Source organism: Dendrobates tinctorius, unplaced genomic scaffold (assembly GCF_039654945.1).
Source record: "Dendrobates tinctorius isolate UK_male_01 unplaced genomic scaffold, ASM3965494v1 ptg000177l, whole genome shotgun sequence".
Taxonomy (NCBI): domain Eukaryota; kingdom Metazoa; phylum Chordata; class Amphibia; order Anura; family Dendrobatidae; genus Dendrobates; species Dendrobates tinctorius.
Window position 1 is genome coordinate 12,035,220 of NW_027361844.1, and position 15,873 is coordinate 12,051,092.

The 15,873-nt window shown below is 44.7% G+C and overlaps 1 protein-coding gene across 3 annotated transcripts in view; it reads right to left on the reverse strand.

Moving 5' to 3' along the window:
• The window catches only part of MAP3K13 (mitogen-activated protein kinase kinase kinase 13), a 229,474-nt gene that overhangs the window by 15,409 nt on the left and 198,192 nt on the right, over positions 1-15,873 (reverse strand). For all 3 annotated transcript variants that reach the window (XM_073551551.1, XM_073551553.1, XM_073551552.1), the window contains exons 10-12: positions 12,321-12,458; positions 11,472-12,240; positions 1,734-2,102 (exon numbers count right to left, since the gene is read on the reverse strand). In XM_073551551.1, the coding sequence (XP_073407652.1) occupies positions 1,734-2,102; positions 11,472-12,240; positions 12,321-12,458 (1,276 nt within the window). The remainder of the gene's footprint in view (positions 1-1,733; positions 2,103-11,471; positions 12,241-12,320; positions 12,459-15,873) is intronic.

A 15,873-nucleotide genomic window follows, 5' to 3' on the forward strand; every position in this document is an offset into this window, starting at 1 on the left:
ATGGTCTCTAGGTACCTACCCGCACGCAACCTTCGATCATCTCAAGATCTCCTTCTCTACTCCCCCCTAATCTCTTCTTCCCACAACCGAATACAAGACTTCTCCCGTGCTTCCCCCATACTCTGGAACTCCCTGTCGCAACACATCAGACTCTCACCATCAACGGAAACCTTCAAGAAGAACCTGAAGACTCACCTGTTCCGACAAGCCTACAGCCTGCAATGATCCTCGGTCTACTGAACCACAGCACGACCTGCTCTACCCTCTCCTACTGTATCCTCACCCATCCCTGTAGACTGTGAGCCCTCACGGGCAGGGTCCCCTCTCCTTATGTACTTGTGTGTCCATTGTCTTACAAATGTTTACTATACTTGTCTATATTTCCCCTTTTCACATGTAAAGCGCCATGGAATAAATGGCGCTATATAAATGCATAATAATAATAATAATAATAATAATATTAATGAAATAGCCTTGAAGTCAATTGTCCAATTACTTTTGTTCCCTTTAAAAACAGGGTGGCACATGTTAAGGAGCTGAAACTCCTAAACCCTTCATCCAGTTTTAATGTGGATACCCTCAAATGAAAGCTGAAAGTCTGAACTTCAACTGCATCTGAATTGTTTTGCTTAAAATTCATTGTGGTAATGTCTAGAACCAAAATTTGAAAAATGTTGTCTCTGTCCAAATATATATGGACCTAACTGTATTGTGCAACCTGTGATTAATGCTGGGAAAAACATGGATGTGCTGAGAAATGTACAGTAAAGTTGTTCAGTTTCAAGTTGAAATGGACTGTGTCGCAGAAGAGATCCCGACGATGCTGGACCTGAAGGCACAGGTATGCTGACCAATGGATATTTTCTTTTCATGTGATGGGAGGCCAGGGCCATGAAGCCCCAGTGTCCTCGGCCATGACTACAGCCTTGGCCCTCCCTCACAAAGTTACTCTGTGTTTCCTGTTGAAATTAATTAATTCTTCAATCAAATAATAAGGCTGTCTCTACGATGAAAAACACCCAATGAAAAACAGTATGTAGAGAAAAAGGCTCTTATTATTAAAGTGTCTTTTTTTTTACTAGATTTTCATTACTGCCCTTTTGGCCCAGAGGTCTAGTAAAATAAAAAAACTGTACTCACTACCCTGAGGAACAGCACTTTTTTACTCTTGCAGCTGTGTTCCAGTCGGACTGCTGGCATCAGCATCCAACGTGGATGTCACCTGATGGCATCAGGCACAAGATCCTTCACTAATACGGAATGAGAACGTTGCAGCCGCTCAGCGCCCGCTGATTGGCTGCAGCCGCTCAGCGCCCGCTGATTGGCTGCAGCAGTTATGTGATGCCTGTGCTAGCTGTTAACACCAGCAACGTGGTGGGGAACACAACTGCTATAACGAAGGAGAGGCACTCCTTAGTGAGGTGAGTACAGCTTATTTTATTACATCTGCTGAGCCAAACAAGCTTTACTTAAAATCTAGTGGGAAAACTCCTTTAAGAGGGATTGCCTTAGGTATAACTCCAGTAGGGACACCCTCCTGGTGCTGGTTTATCCACATCTTGTACTAATTCCCACATTACTTGTATGAGAGGATAAGTTTGGGTATTTTTTTCTTTCCAACATATAAAGAGGAGTTCCCATTGTTTGGAGTCCTAGTCCCCATGTTCCCCGTAGCTGCCACAATAGCTTCTCTATGGTAGACATACTTTAGTAATTAACAACCCCCCCATTACCTCGTAGCTGTGGTCCTCTGCACAGAGCTTGCCCAAGGACATTTGAGTCTTGACCCTTCTCACTGCACACTCTTTGTCAGACAACCCATCTGATTGTGTGGAGATTTCAATTGGAATATCTGGTGTTTGTGAAAGCAGATCGTCCAACTTGTCGCCTAGTGGGTCCTTGCGGTTGCAGGCTAGGTCATCTGGGCTGTTAGAATGATCACTAGTGTTTCCCTCTTCTCCATCAGACACTGAGAAGTTTTCTGAGCTGAAGGTGGAATAAGACTGGCAGCTGCTCATTCCCCGGGGAGGACGATGTCTTCTTGGGAACTCAACTTCACTGTCAACTTCACCCTCTTCCTCTTCAGAAGATTCGTCACCGGTCTGTAGAGTAGGAACAATTTACTAGTGATGATTTTTTACACAATAATAATCTACATAATGTTCACATTATTCGCAATGCATAAAGTTGTTTCATTTTTCAATTTCTTGGCCTAATGATAGATGGACAGGCACTATGATCTGTAAGAAGGTTTAGTATTGCACTGCAAAACCAGCTGATGTGTGAAGCTCCTGCTGATACACATTTATATATTATGTGGCAACTCACAAGTGGTTCTTAGAGGCAATGGTGTAAAATATAGGGATGTACTATTGGCATAACATCATTTGATAACTGGCACCAGACTAAATTTATCAACCCCTTGGTATTTTTTCTCACGTTAGTTCTGTAATCCATCTGAATATTGCACACAGGAACGGCACAACTATGAGTTACTTCATACTAACAAACTGTTTTGAGAGTTTAACAGCTCCCATGTGCCAGAATATCACACGTAACGCTGCATAAACAATATGGCGCTCACTAATGCTTGTCATTATGCTAATATGTATTCACTTTTGCATTAAACACTTACTTCCTGTGAATTGTTTGTACTGTGTTACCCTCTGACTTTCCTCATCTATGGAATAGTTATAGATTCTGTGTATCTGTAGATATATTTTATACAAATTTATAGATGACACTTTTACTCCATAGGTAGTTGGTAGTGTAGGGAAGGTGACCTGACGGACGGACTGACTGGTCAGGTTTCAAATGGGTTTGCACTTGTCAGGCAGGATGTCAGTTATGACAGGAGGGAAAACAGCTAGGAAAGTGTAGGTGACGTGCAGTACCTGGAATTGACATTAGAGGGCAGGGAGGAGTGTGAGTATAGGACTTGACATCAGCTTAGGGCTAAGAAATCGTTGGTCATGGGGGCGGAGTTACAGGGAACCGGGAAAGCTATAAATTTGACAGGAGGGTTCCAGAAGATTCCAGTCCCCAGGGGGAGCTCAAATGACGAGGAGAATGTGACAGTTGGTGCACTGTGAGGAGAACCTAACCAGGGGACTGAGGAGAAAGGAAGTCAGGGGAGTGGTCCTGACACGAAGTACCGCAGTATAGACGAGGCTCCGGGCGAAGGATATCGTATAGGGAACGACGTTTGACCAGTAAAATTACTGTTGGTGTTCAGGCCTAAGGCAGCCACAGTGGCGAAGCTGTCAGAGCGTCACTAAGTGCGAAGGGACGGTGCGTATATATACGTCCCAGGTGAAAAGTACGATACGTCAATGTGTTCTGTAACCGGAGAGCCTTGAAGAGTATTGTGGTGTGCTGTGAGGCCGTCGTGTGGACGGCGAGAGAATAAACTTGGACCTGTTGCACCCAAAACCTGCCTCCATCTTATGTCTGTACGTCACTGCGCGGTATACAGAGGGACCACCCCCCCAGCCCGGCCTACAGACCCTATAGTTGTTACTAACTATTAGCATTTGGTAGACATCATTAAAGGAATATTCACAAGTTCTCTTTTGAGCAGCTCCCAGCTTTAGGGGTACTTCACACACAGCGAGATCGTTAGCGAGGTCGCTGAAACGTCACAGGTTTTGTGACACAACAGTGACCTTGCCAGCGATCTCGCTACGTGTGACACATAGCGGCGACCACCCCCCCCCCCCCCCGCTGCGATATTGCTGATCGCGCTCGAATGTCCTAGGCCATTTTTTGATTGTTGGTGTCCCGCTGGCCAACATGCATCGCTGTGTTTGACGCCATAGCAATGACGAGCGTGATTTTGCTTTGTCTTTTCAACGCCCCCTCAGCTCCGATTGGTGGTCTCAAATTAGGATCTTTGTAGCATTTCCTGTTATGATTGGGTCACCGAGGAGGAAAGTAAGACCAAGCTAAGCCACAGAAAACCAGAGAGGTTGGTAGCTAAGCAGATTGCAGACCCCTGATCCTATCCACACAAATAGCAGTAGCCGTGGAGCGTACCTACGATGATTCTAGATGCCTCGACACAGCCGGAGAACTAAATAAGCCTAAAGCAAGAAAGGGGAAATCTAAACTGCCCCAGAGCAGATCCCAAAGGAATAGATAGCCCCCAAACATATATTGTCGGTGAGACAAAATGAAAACACAAACGCAGGTAGGAAAATAGGCTGAGCAAACGATGGGGCCCAAACTAACTAGACAGGACAGGAAAGGAAAGACACTTGTCTGCAATCACACAAAAAACCCTGCAAAAAATGCCCAACACGTCTGATACAAAAAATACTGAAGTCACTAGACTTCGCCCACTATATCAGCACTCTGGTATTTTCTGAAGGCAGAGCAAAGAGAGGCCAATCTAATAAGGGACAAAAATAAACTGGCACAAACAGTAACATAAGGATGGAAATTCAGCACAGCCCCAGCCGGGGCTGGCTGACCACACAAAACTGAAATAGACAAAACCAAATCAAATGTGAACAATAGCAAAAGAACACTTAGCTTGAGCATGCAGGGGCTGAGCTGGAAACTAAGACCTCAGGAGGCAGGAAAAAATCACCAGCAGTGATAGAGGGAGTCGGCTGTCTTAAATCAAGTCAGAAACTCCCAATGTCCAATCGTCCTCCTCATTATCAGGTGGCAGGCCTCTGTTAATTAGATCAGCTCCATTACCTTCAGTAACCACCAGAGGGAGCCCGGAAAGAGAATTCGCGACCCCTCTGTCAATATAATCATCTCCACTGCCTTCACCAGTAACCAGAGGTAGGCCAGAAAGTGAATTCACAACAGTAACCCCCCTTGAGGAGGGGTCACCGAAACCTCATCCATGCCACCAGGCCGATCAGGATGGGGCCTGTTATGAATTCACTTTCTGGCCTACCTCTGGTTGCTGGTGAAGGTAGTGGAGATGGTTGTATTGACAAAGGGGTCGCGAGTTCTCTTTACGGGCACCCTCTGGTGGTTACAGGAGGTAATGGAGCTGATCTAATTAACAGAGGCCTGCCACCTGATAATGAGGAGGACGATTGGACATTGGGAGTTTCTGACTGGATTTAAGACAGCCAACTCCCTCTCTCCCTGCTGGTGATTTTTTCCTGCCTCCTGAGGTCTTAGTTTCAAGCTCAGTCCCTGCATGCTCAAGCTAAGTGTTCCTTTGCTATTGTTCACATTTGATTTGGTTTTGTCTATTTCAGTTTTGTGTGGTCAGCCAGCCCCGGATGAGGCTGTGCTGAATTTCCATCAGTGTGGACACTGTGGTAGAGAGAATGCAGGTTAGCACGAACCAATCTATCAGCATGAATGTCAGAAGCAGAGACCCAAGAATTATCCTCCTGGCCATAACCCTTCCATGTGACCAAGTACTGGAGTCTCCGTCTAGCCAAACGAGAATCCAATATTTTCTCTACCTCATATTCCACATTGCCTTTAACCAATACAGGGTCAGGAGGTGCCGCCATAGGAACTACAGGCTCCACAAACCTTTTCAACAGAGATTTAAGAAACACGTTATGGATCTTAAACGTAACTGGAAGAGCTAATCGAAAAGAAACAGGATTAAGAATCTCCAAAATCTTATAAGGTCCAATGAATCTTGTCTTGAACTTTGGAGACGCAACCGTCATGGGAATATTCTTTGACGACAACCAAACCATATCACCCACTTTAAACTGGGGACCAGTGGTCCTATGCTGGTTGGAAAACCGTTGGGCTTTTTCCTGAGAGAGGATCCACCACTTGGTCCCAAATGTGCTGCATTCTCTCTACAACAGTGTCCACACTTGGGCAGGTCAAAGATTCCACTTGACCTGAAGAAAATCGAGGATGAAACCTAAAGTTACAGAAAAAGGGCGACATCAAAGTGGCAGATTTAGCTCTATTGTTTAGCGCGAATTCGGCCAAGGGCAAAAATGAGACCCAGTCATCCTGATCAGCAGATATAAAACATCTCAAATAGGACTCCAAAGTCTGGTTTATTCTCTCAGTCTGCCCATTGGTCTGAGGATGAAACGCAGAGGAGAAAGATAACTGAATTCCCAGATTGGAACAAAAAGTTCTCCAAAATCTGGAAACAAACTGGACTCCTTTGTCCGACACAATGTTCTCAGGAATCCCATGCAACAGAACCACCTGTTGTAAAAACAAGGGCACCAACTCTGAACAAGATGGCAACTTTGGAAGTGGTACAAGATGGATCATCTTAGAAAATCTATCACAAATCACCCAGATAACAGTCATTCTCTGAGAGACAGGAAGATCAGAAATAAAATCCATTGAGATATGGGTCCATGGCCTCTTGGGCACCGGCTGGAGCATCAACAACCCACTAGAACGAGAACAGGGTTTAGACCGAGAACAAGTCCCACAGGACTGCACAAAATTCCTGACATCACGAGATAAGGCAGGCCACCAAAACGAATGACTCACCAAATGTCTGGTACCAAAAATACCAGGATGACCAGCCAACGTGGAGCAATGAATTTCAGACATTACTCTCTTCCTCCACTAGTCAGGAACATACAATTTTCCCATAGGGCAGCGCTCAGGTTTGTCCTCCTGAAATTCCTCCAGGGCACGTCTCAAATCGGGCGAGATGGCGGAAAGAACTACCCCCTCACATAGAATGGCAGTAGGTTCGGTCACAATGAGAGAATCCGCAATGAAACTCCTAGAAAGGGCATCCGCCTTAACATTCTTAGTGCCCGGAAGAAAAGAGACCACAAAATTAAGACGCATGAAAAACAAGGCCCACCTAGCCTGTCTAGGATTCAAGCGTTTGGCTGATTCAAGATAAATCAAATTCTTGTGGTCGGTGAGGACCACAACTTGATGTCTAACTCCTTCCAACCAATGTCTCCACTCTTCAAATGATCATTTCATGACCAACAATTCCTGATTCCCCACGTCATAGTTACGTTCAGATGGGGAGAATTTTTGAGAAAAGAAGAAGGCACAGGGATTCAGTTTAGAAGTCACCAGATCTTTTAGGGACAAAACAGCTCCTGCACCAATCTCAGAAGCATCTACCGCCACCTGAAGTGGAAGTGAGACATCAGGTTGCCGTAGAAAAGGAGCAGAAGTGAATCTCCGCTTAAGCTCCTGAAATGCCGAGACTGCCTTTGGAGACCAATTCACCACATCAGCGCCCATTTTGGTCAGATCAGTCAGTGGTTTGACAATACCTGAAAAATTACCTATAAATTTACGATAGAAATTAGCAAAACCCAAAAACTTCTGAAGAGCCTTCAAAGAAGTGGGCTGAACCCAATCCTGAATCCACAAAAGCCTTAGCGGAAAATGAAGATAAGGAGCAGATCAGAGTAATTGCCAAAAGGAACTTAGGTTGTACACTGCCCACAGCAAATGTGTGTGCAAAACATTTCTCTCGTTTAGGGCAGACAGAAATAGTATGAGAAGCGTCTCCACAGAAAAAACACAGCTTATTACGCCTTCTAAACTCCTGACGTTGTGCCCAAGACAAAACCCTATCACACTGCATGGGTTCAGAGGTTTGTTCAAAAGGCGGCAACACCTCTCGTGTAGTTTTACGTTCACGTAAACGCCGATCAATTTGAATGGCTAATGACATAGAATCATCAAGACCAGAGGGAGCAGGAAATCCCACCATAACATCTTTTACGGTTTCTGATAAACCCTTCCGAAAGAGAGCTGCTAATGCACCGTCATTCCATGTAGTAAGGACTGCCCACTTTTGGAATTTTTGACAGTATAACTCTGCAGAATCCTGACCCTGGTTCAATGCCAATAGGGTTTTCTCAGCTTGATCAATAGCATTAGGTTCATCATACAACAACCCCAAGGCTTGAAAAAATGCGTCCACATTTGTCAGAATAGGATTTCAAGGTGTCAGAAAAAAGGCCCAATCCTGGGGATCACCGCGCAGCAAGGAGATGACAATTTTAACCTGCTGCACAGAGCTCCCCGATGAGTTAGGCTTCAAGGCAAGAACTAGTTTACAATTATTCTTTAGATTCAAAAATTTAAACCGATCCCCAGAAAACACATCAGGAGTAGGGATTTTTGGTTCAACAGCAGGTGATTGAGCGAGAGAGGTGGAAATTCCCCTCACTTCAGCAGCGATCTGCTCAACACGATCAGACAATTGCTTAATCTCCGTTAGAGAAAAAAAAAATCTTCCTACAGCCCCAGAAAAAAAAGAGGAAAATTCTGACACTTTTTTTTTTTTTTTTTTACAATTCTCTCCTGCTTTTGAGTACCCTAGAATCTGCAGTTTAAGCTGGTGATTCTGTTATGATTGGGTCACCAAGGAACAAAGCAAGACCCAGCTAAGCCACAGAAAACTAGAGAGGTTGGTAACTGAGCGGATTGCAGACCCCGATCCTATCCACACAAATAGCAGTACCGTGGAGTGTACCTACGATGATTCTAGATGCCTCGACACAGCGGGAGAACTAAATAAGCCTAAAGTAAGAAAGGGGAAATCTAAACTGCCCCAGAGCAGACCCCAAAGGAATAGATAGCCCCCAAACATATATTGTCAGTGAGACAAGATGAAAGTACAAATGCAGGTAGGAAAATAGGCTGAGCAAGCAATGGGGCCCAAACTAACTAGACAGGACAGGAAAGGAAAGACACTTGTCTGCAATCACGCAAAAAACCCTGCAAAAATGCCCAACACGTCTGATACAAAAAATACTGAAGTCACTAGACTTCGCCCACTATATCATCACTCTGGTATATTCTGAAAGCAGAACAAAGAGAGGCCAATCTAATAAGGGACAAAAATAAACTGGCACAAACAGTAACATAAGGATGTAAATTCAGCACAGCCCCAGCCGGGGCTGGCTGACCACACAAAACTGAAATAGACAAAACCAAATCAAATGTGAACAATAGCAAAAGAACACTTAGTTTGAGCATGCAGGGACTGAGATGGAAACTAAGACCTCAGGAGGCAGGAAAAAATCACCAGCAGGGAGAGAGGGAGTCGGCTGTCTTAAATCCAGTCAGAAACTCCAGATCTCCAGTCATCCTCCTCATTATCAGGTGGCAAGCCTCTGTTAATTAGATCAGCTCCATTACCTCCTGTAACCACCAGAGGGAGCCCGGAAAGAGAACTCGCGACCCCTCTGTCAATATGACCATCTCCATTTCCTTCACCAGTAGCCAGAGGTAGGCAAGAAAGTGAATTCACAACAGTTTCCTTTTATAGGTCAGCTATCAATGATATGCAATCATAACATTTAACATGTACAGTTATAATAATCGCGAGCCCCTGTGTCAGTGACTGTGGATCCACGAATAAATAGCGCACTAGCGACTCAGACAGGGACGCTGAAGCAAACCGCGTAGTGATAGCGCAGTAGTGGCCACCAATCGGAGCAGAGGGGCGTGGAAAAGGCAACGCTGATGCACGCCTATCGAGGTCTGAGTCATCAGAATAGCTGCTGTGTGACAAGGTCCCAGCGACCGCCGAGGTCGCCGTATTGTTGCTGCGTCGTTGAGTAGATATGCCTGTTTGACAGCTTACTAGCGACCATGTAGCGACGTACCAGCGATCCTTACCAGGTCGTATCGTTGTCAGAATCGCTGGAGTAACGGTACCCTTAGAGTCTCCTTACTTCCTGGTTGCTTGAGGGGTGGGAGCTCCTGGAGTGACTATTCTGGTGAGCAGATTCATTCTGCTACTACACATTTATGGTCTGCCATTGCTTCTTCTGAGTCTACACTGTTATCAATTTATTTGAATGAAATCCATGATTAGGAGAACTGCTCTGGAAGCTACAAAGGTTGTTGGATTGTGATTCCTAAGAACCCTGTCAGGAGAAGCTGAAAGGGAGGGGGTGAGCAGATTACTTGAGTTGAAATCAATGGGCTGGAGAGAGCTGAATAGGATGTTAGGAGTTAAAATAACTCCTCTCCTGGAATATAACTGCTCCGGTGGCCGAGCTCCATATAATAAGCTGTATACTATGCAAGATGAAAGAGATTAGCTTATCTCTGGTGGTAACCCTTCCTGCCTTAAAGGCAATCCAATCTGTGCTCAGCCTGTTGTAGCGTAGGAGAAGCTATGCAGATAGAAATATAGGTGTCATGATCCAGACCGGGGTTGGAGTCCTGTTTTCCCTTTTTCCCGGTTGGTCGGGAAGGGGTTAACCTTTCTCAGCCTCAGTCAGGGTTCAGGTTTGCTATTTTCGCTGCTGCAGGCTATGTCGGTTATAGTTTTGCCTAGGGCTGCTGTAGCTCACTCTGATTGCTCTGATTTGTCCCCCTGCATTTGCTGCCTGAACTCGTGTCTCTGTTTTTCCCCCATTCCTGTTTTGACTCAGTGTTCCTCTTTAGTGTATTGACCTCCCAGTTCTGACTTGGCTTGTATCCTGACCTGCTTGTGTCTTTTGGCTTATCCGCTCCTGAACACTACTGACCTTCTCCGCTTGCTTTACCCTGAGTTTGTCTATTCAGCTTTTTACCGCACTACAGTGTGTTGCTTGACTGACTAATCTGCTGCCACCTGTGGTAGCCGGGCTCCTGCATTGCAAGCCTGCTCTGTTTGAGTGCAGTTCTGCATCCACTGTACTTCCATCTAGTGAAGCCTGCATTGCAGAAGCCCTGACAATAGGTGTTTTTTTTGTAAAAAATTCTTGTAATTTATTCTTTAATCCTCCACTCATTTTGGGCTAATCAGTGATTCATTGCTATCTTTGTATGAGCACTAATACAGAAATATATGTCAGTAATCTCATATCAAAGATTCTATACCAATATGTAGTAGGTGTAATAATGATAACATTAGCAAATACATTAAATTAATGTAGTATAGTTTCACTGATTTGCTATGTCTCTTTCCTCATGTCCAGGCATCGCAGGACCTTAGGTATCCAAGGTTATGACCAATGATATAGTGACAGTCTGCTAGTTGCTAGTGGTCATAACCATGGATACCTAAGGTTCTGCAATGCCTGCACATGACATGACATAGTGAATCAGAAAAACTATACTATATTTGTAATTGGAGATATTTGCTAATATTATTATTATTATTACATCTACTACATATTGGGATAGGTACACAGAGATGGGAATACCCCTTTAAAGTCAAAATTTAGAGAACACATTAATGAATGGGATGTCATTATTCAGTTTGGTCAAAGCAAAGACCATTGAAAATACAAATTATTAGATTCATAAATTCATAATATATGTTTATATGCAATATTTTTGGATGGTTTTTCCAGTCTTTGCCCTAGAATCAAGCTCCTATCTAAGATTTGTTGCACAAAGATATGTATCTGTCCCTCTCAGCAGCACTGCTGCAGACCCAATGCTTCACTGAGCACCCAAAGCTTCAGAAAATGTAATTATATAGGCGGCATGACCATAAGCCAACACAAGATTTCCTCAGTCAACAAACTTGCACTTGCTTCAGACACAGAACCCCTACCCTAAGAAGCTGAAATTACCTTTCTGAGGGTCCTTATTCTTCGTGGAAGAGCCGGAGGTGTAGGAACAGCAAGGGAGCTCACACCTACTGCTGCCCTAATTGTAGGAAACTGGTCAACTCCACTTTGCTGCGGCTCAGATGCCTCCTGTAAATGATGGTGTTTTGGAGATTCTGGAGGGTTTCTCTCAGAGTTTATCAGCTCTATGTTATCACTTCTAGAATTTTCCCAAGTTTCCTGATCCGTTTCTGGAGGAGGGGATGACTCCGGACAACCAAGACAGGGCTTGTAAGGATCTTGTTGACAGTAGTCCCAGTCTGTTTCTGACTGCATGCGGCTGTCAGCTTCCAGTGTGCTGGACAGAAGGTCAGGGCTGGAACCAGACATACACCGTTGAGCGTGGCTGCTCAGAGGACTTCTTAGTGCAGCTGCAGGGCCAAAGTAACGCAAATTGTTGGCACAGTTAGCAATATTCTGCCCATGCACATTGAGGGTTTGATGACGGGTCAACATAGGCTGAGTGGGTTCATGCCGAGGACTGGGTGGGGTAAATAAAGGAGAATCAGGAGGCAAATGATTAGTAGCTTGAGAAGGTGAAAGAGAGTCCTGGTTTTTTATTGCACCTATAAAGTCAGCATGGCTACCCTTGCTGTTCCCTCGTCGATGACGTGGTTTGCTTCGATAGCGATTCTTTCCTCCTGAGGATACCTTTGGACTTCCAGATATGGGAGAAGAACTAGGAACATTTGACTCCACGCTAGCAATGCCATCTGATTTTAATAAGTCGGGCCTACAAAAACACATGTTTATTAATGCTCTAAGATTAAAATTGCTGAGCAATAGGTAGTGATTGTTCTAATAGGTACTGACCGCCTTGTTTGAGATGAAGACTTAGAAGAAGCACCTTTCTTTTTGATAAGTTTCTCCACAGCATTGGGATGGACTATCGGGCGAACAGGGTGTCGCTTATATGTCCCAGGGTATTTTTTTTCTACAGCTTGTTCACGCCTAGAAAAGTTAATGTAATTTTTATTAGAATATAAGTTATGCAAAATTAAGTCATATATATGGTATATATATTTTTTTTTTGCATGGGGTATCTGTAGTATAAAAGCTTTGACATTTGTACTTCTTGTTTTGTTGACCTCGGATGTATAAAACAAAGTAGATAAAGAGAGAAGAAAAAAACAAAAGGTTGTCAAGTGTGTGTGCGCACGTGTATATAGATAGGTAGATGGATAGATATTTAAGATAAATATATATACTAGCTGAAGAGCCCGGCGTTGCCCGGGCATAGTAGCTAACTACGGTTAGTTATAACAAATTATGATGATTATATCTATATATATATATAAAGCTGAGTGTATAGCCCCACTCACTCCGTATAGCCACATTCACTATAATATCCCACATCATCCCATCAGCCAGAGCTACCGGACTACTACCCCTAATATCCCACATTGTCCCGTCAGCCAGAGCTACCGGAATACTACCCCTAATATCCCACATCATCCCATCAGCCAGAGCCACCAAACAACTACCCCTAATATCTCACATCATCGCGTCAGCCAGACCCACCGGACTACTACCCCTAATATCCCATATGATGCGGTCAGAGCCACCCAACTACTACCCCTAATATCCCACATCATCACGTTACAGCCACCGGACTACTACCCCTAATATCCCACATCATCCCATCAGCCAGAGCCATCGGACTACTACCCCTAATATCCTACATCATCCCGTCAGAGCCACCCAACTACTACCCCTAATATCCCACATCATTCCGTCAGCCAGAGCTACCGGACTACTACCCCTAATATGCCACATCATCCCATCAGCCTGGGGTCAGAATCAGAGCGCTGAGTGGAACGGTCCTAACATCCTTACCGGGGATCCCTTTAAGAGAGACCTGGGGTCAGAACCAGAGCGCTGAGTGGATTTGCCCTGACTTCAATACCAATGATCCCTTTAATAGAATCCTGGGGTCAGAATAAGAGTGCTGAGGGATTTGCCCTAACTTCCATACTGGAGATCCCTTTAAGAGAGGTCTGGGGTCAGAACCAGAGCACAGAGTGGATTTGCCCTCACTTCCGTACTGGGGATCCCTTTAAGAGGAGCATGGGTCAGAACCAGAGCGCAGAGTGGAATTGCCCTAACTTCCATACCAATGATCCCTTTAAGAGAGCCTGGGGTCGGAATTAGAGCACTGAGTGGAACGGTCCTAGTTTCCATACCAGGGATCCCTTTAAGAGAGGTCTGGGGTCAGAACCAGAGTGCTGAATGGATTTGCCCTTACTTCCATACTGGGGATCCCTTTAAAAGAGGTCTGGGGTCAGAATCAGAGTGTTGAGGGATTTGCCCTTTCATACCGGAGATCCCTTTACGAGGGAAATGTGCCTATGGGACTATGGGATGGAGGATGTGTGATTGGTATATGGGCACTGGAAGGGGAAATTCATTTCTGCAATTGAAGAAAACATGAATGCGGCCAAGTACAGAGCTATCCTGGATGAAAACCTCTTCCAGAGTGCTCTGGACCTCATACTTGGCCTAAGGTTCACCTTTAAGTTCAGACCACTTTAAATTTTTAACTCTTTATTTCATTGCAGCCATTTGGTAAATTCAAAAAAGTACATCTTTTTCTCATTAATGTGCACTCTGCACCCCATCTTGACTGAAAAAACAGAAATGTAGGAATTTTTGCTAATTTATTAAAAAATAAAAACTGAAATATCACATGGTCATAAGTATTCAGACCCTATGTTCAGTATTGAGTAGAAGCATCCTTTTGAGCTAGCACAGCCATGAATCTTCTTGGGAATGATGCAACAAGTTTTTCACACCTGGATTTGGGGATCCTCTGCCATTCTTCCTTGCAGATCCTCTCCAGTTCCTTCAGGTTGGATGGTTAATGTTCATGGACAGCCATTTTCAGGTATCTCCAGAGATGCTCAATTGGGTTTAGGTCAGGGCCCTGGCTGGGCAAGTCAAGAATGGTCACAGAGATGTTCTGAAGCCATTCCTTTGTTATTTTAGCTATGTGCTTAGGGTCATTGTCTTGTTGGAAGGTGAACCTTTGGTCAAGTCTGAGGTTCAGAACACTCTGGAAGAGGTTTTTATCCAGGATATCTCTGTACTTGGTCGCATTCATGTTTCCTTCAATTGCAACCAGTCGTCCTGTCCCTGCAGCTGAAAAACACCCCCATAGCATGATGCTGCCACCATCATGTTTCACTGTTGGGATTGTATTGGGCAGGTGATGAGCAATGCCTGGTTTTCTCCACACATACCACTTAGACTTATCACTAAAAGGTCTATCTTCGTTTCATCAGACCAGAGAATCTTATTACTCATAGTCTGGGAGTCCGTCATGTGTTTTTAGCAAACTCTATGGGGGCTTTCATATGTCTTGCACTGAGGAGAGGCTTCTGTCTGGCCACTCTGCCATAAAGGCCCGACTGGTGGAGTAAGAGTTGACTTTGTGGAACTTTCTCCCACCTCCCTACTGAATCTGTGAAGCTAAAGCACAATGATCTTGGTGTTCTTCTTTACCTCTCTCACCAAGGCTCTTCTCCCTCGATCACTCAGTTTGGCTGGATGGCCAGATCTCGGAAGACTTCTGATATTATATATGTATACTAGCTGAAGAGCCCGGCGCTGCCCAAGCATAGTAACTAACTGTGGTTAGTTATAACAAATTATAATTATCCTCCATCCCATAGTCCCGTGCCCATATACCCATCATACATATCCACCATCCCATAGGCCCGTGCCCATATACCCATCATACATATTCTTCATCCCATAGTCGCATGCCCATATAGCCATCATACATATTCGCCATCCCATAGTCTAGTGCCCATATATCCATCACACATCCTTCATCTCATAGTCCCATGCCCATATACTCATCATACATATCCTCCATCCCATAGTCCCATGCCCATATACCCATCATACATATCCGCCATCCCATAGTCCCGTGCCCATATACCCGTCATACATATCCTCCATCCCATAGTCCAGTGCCCTTATACCCGTCATACATATCCTCCATCCCATAGTCCAGTGCCCATATACCCGTCATACATATCCTCATCCCATAGTCCAGTGCCCATATACCCTTCACACATCCTCCATCCCATGGTCAACCATTATGACATCATAATGAGCGGCGGGGCTTGCAACCTATGACGACATCAGCGTCGCCATGGCAAATATTATGACATCATAATGAGGGGCGGGGCTTGACGCCCACACACTTTTTCCCCAGTATGTAGACAGGGGCAAAATTGTTTGGTGAATTGGAATGCGCAGGGTTAACATTTCACCTCACAACATAGCCTAGGATGCTCTCGGGGTCCAGACGTGTGACTGTGCCAAATTTTGTGGCAGTAGCTGCGACGGTGCGGATGCC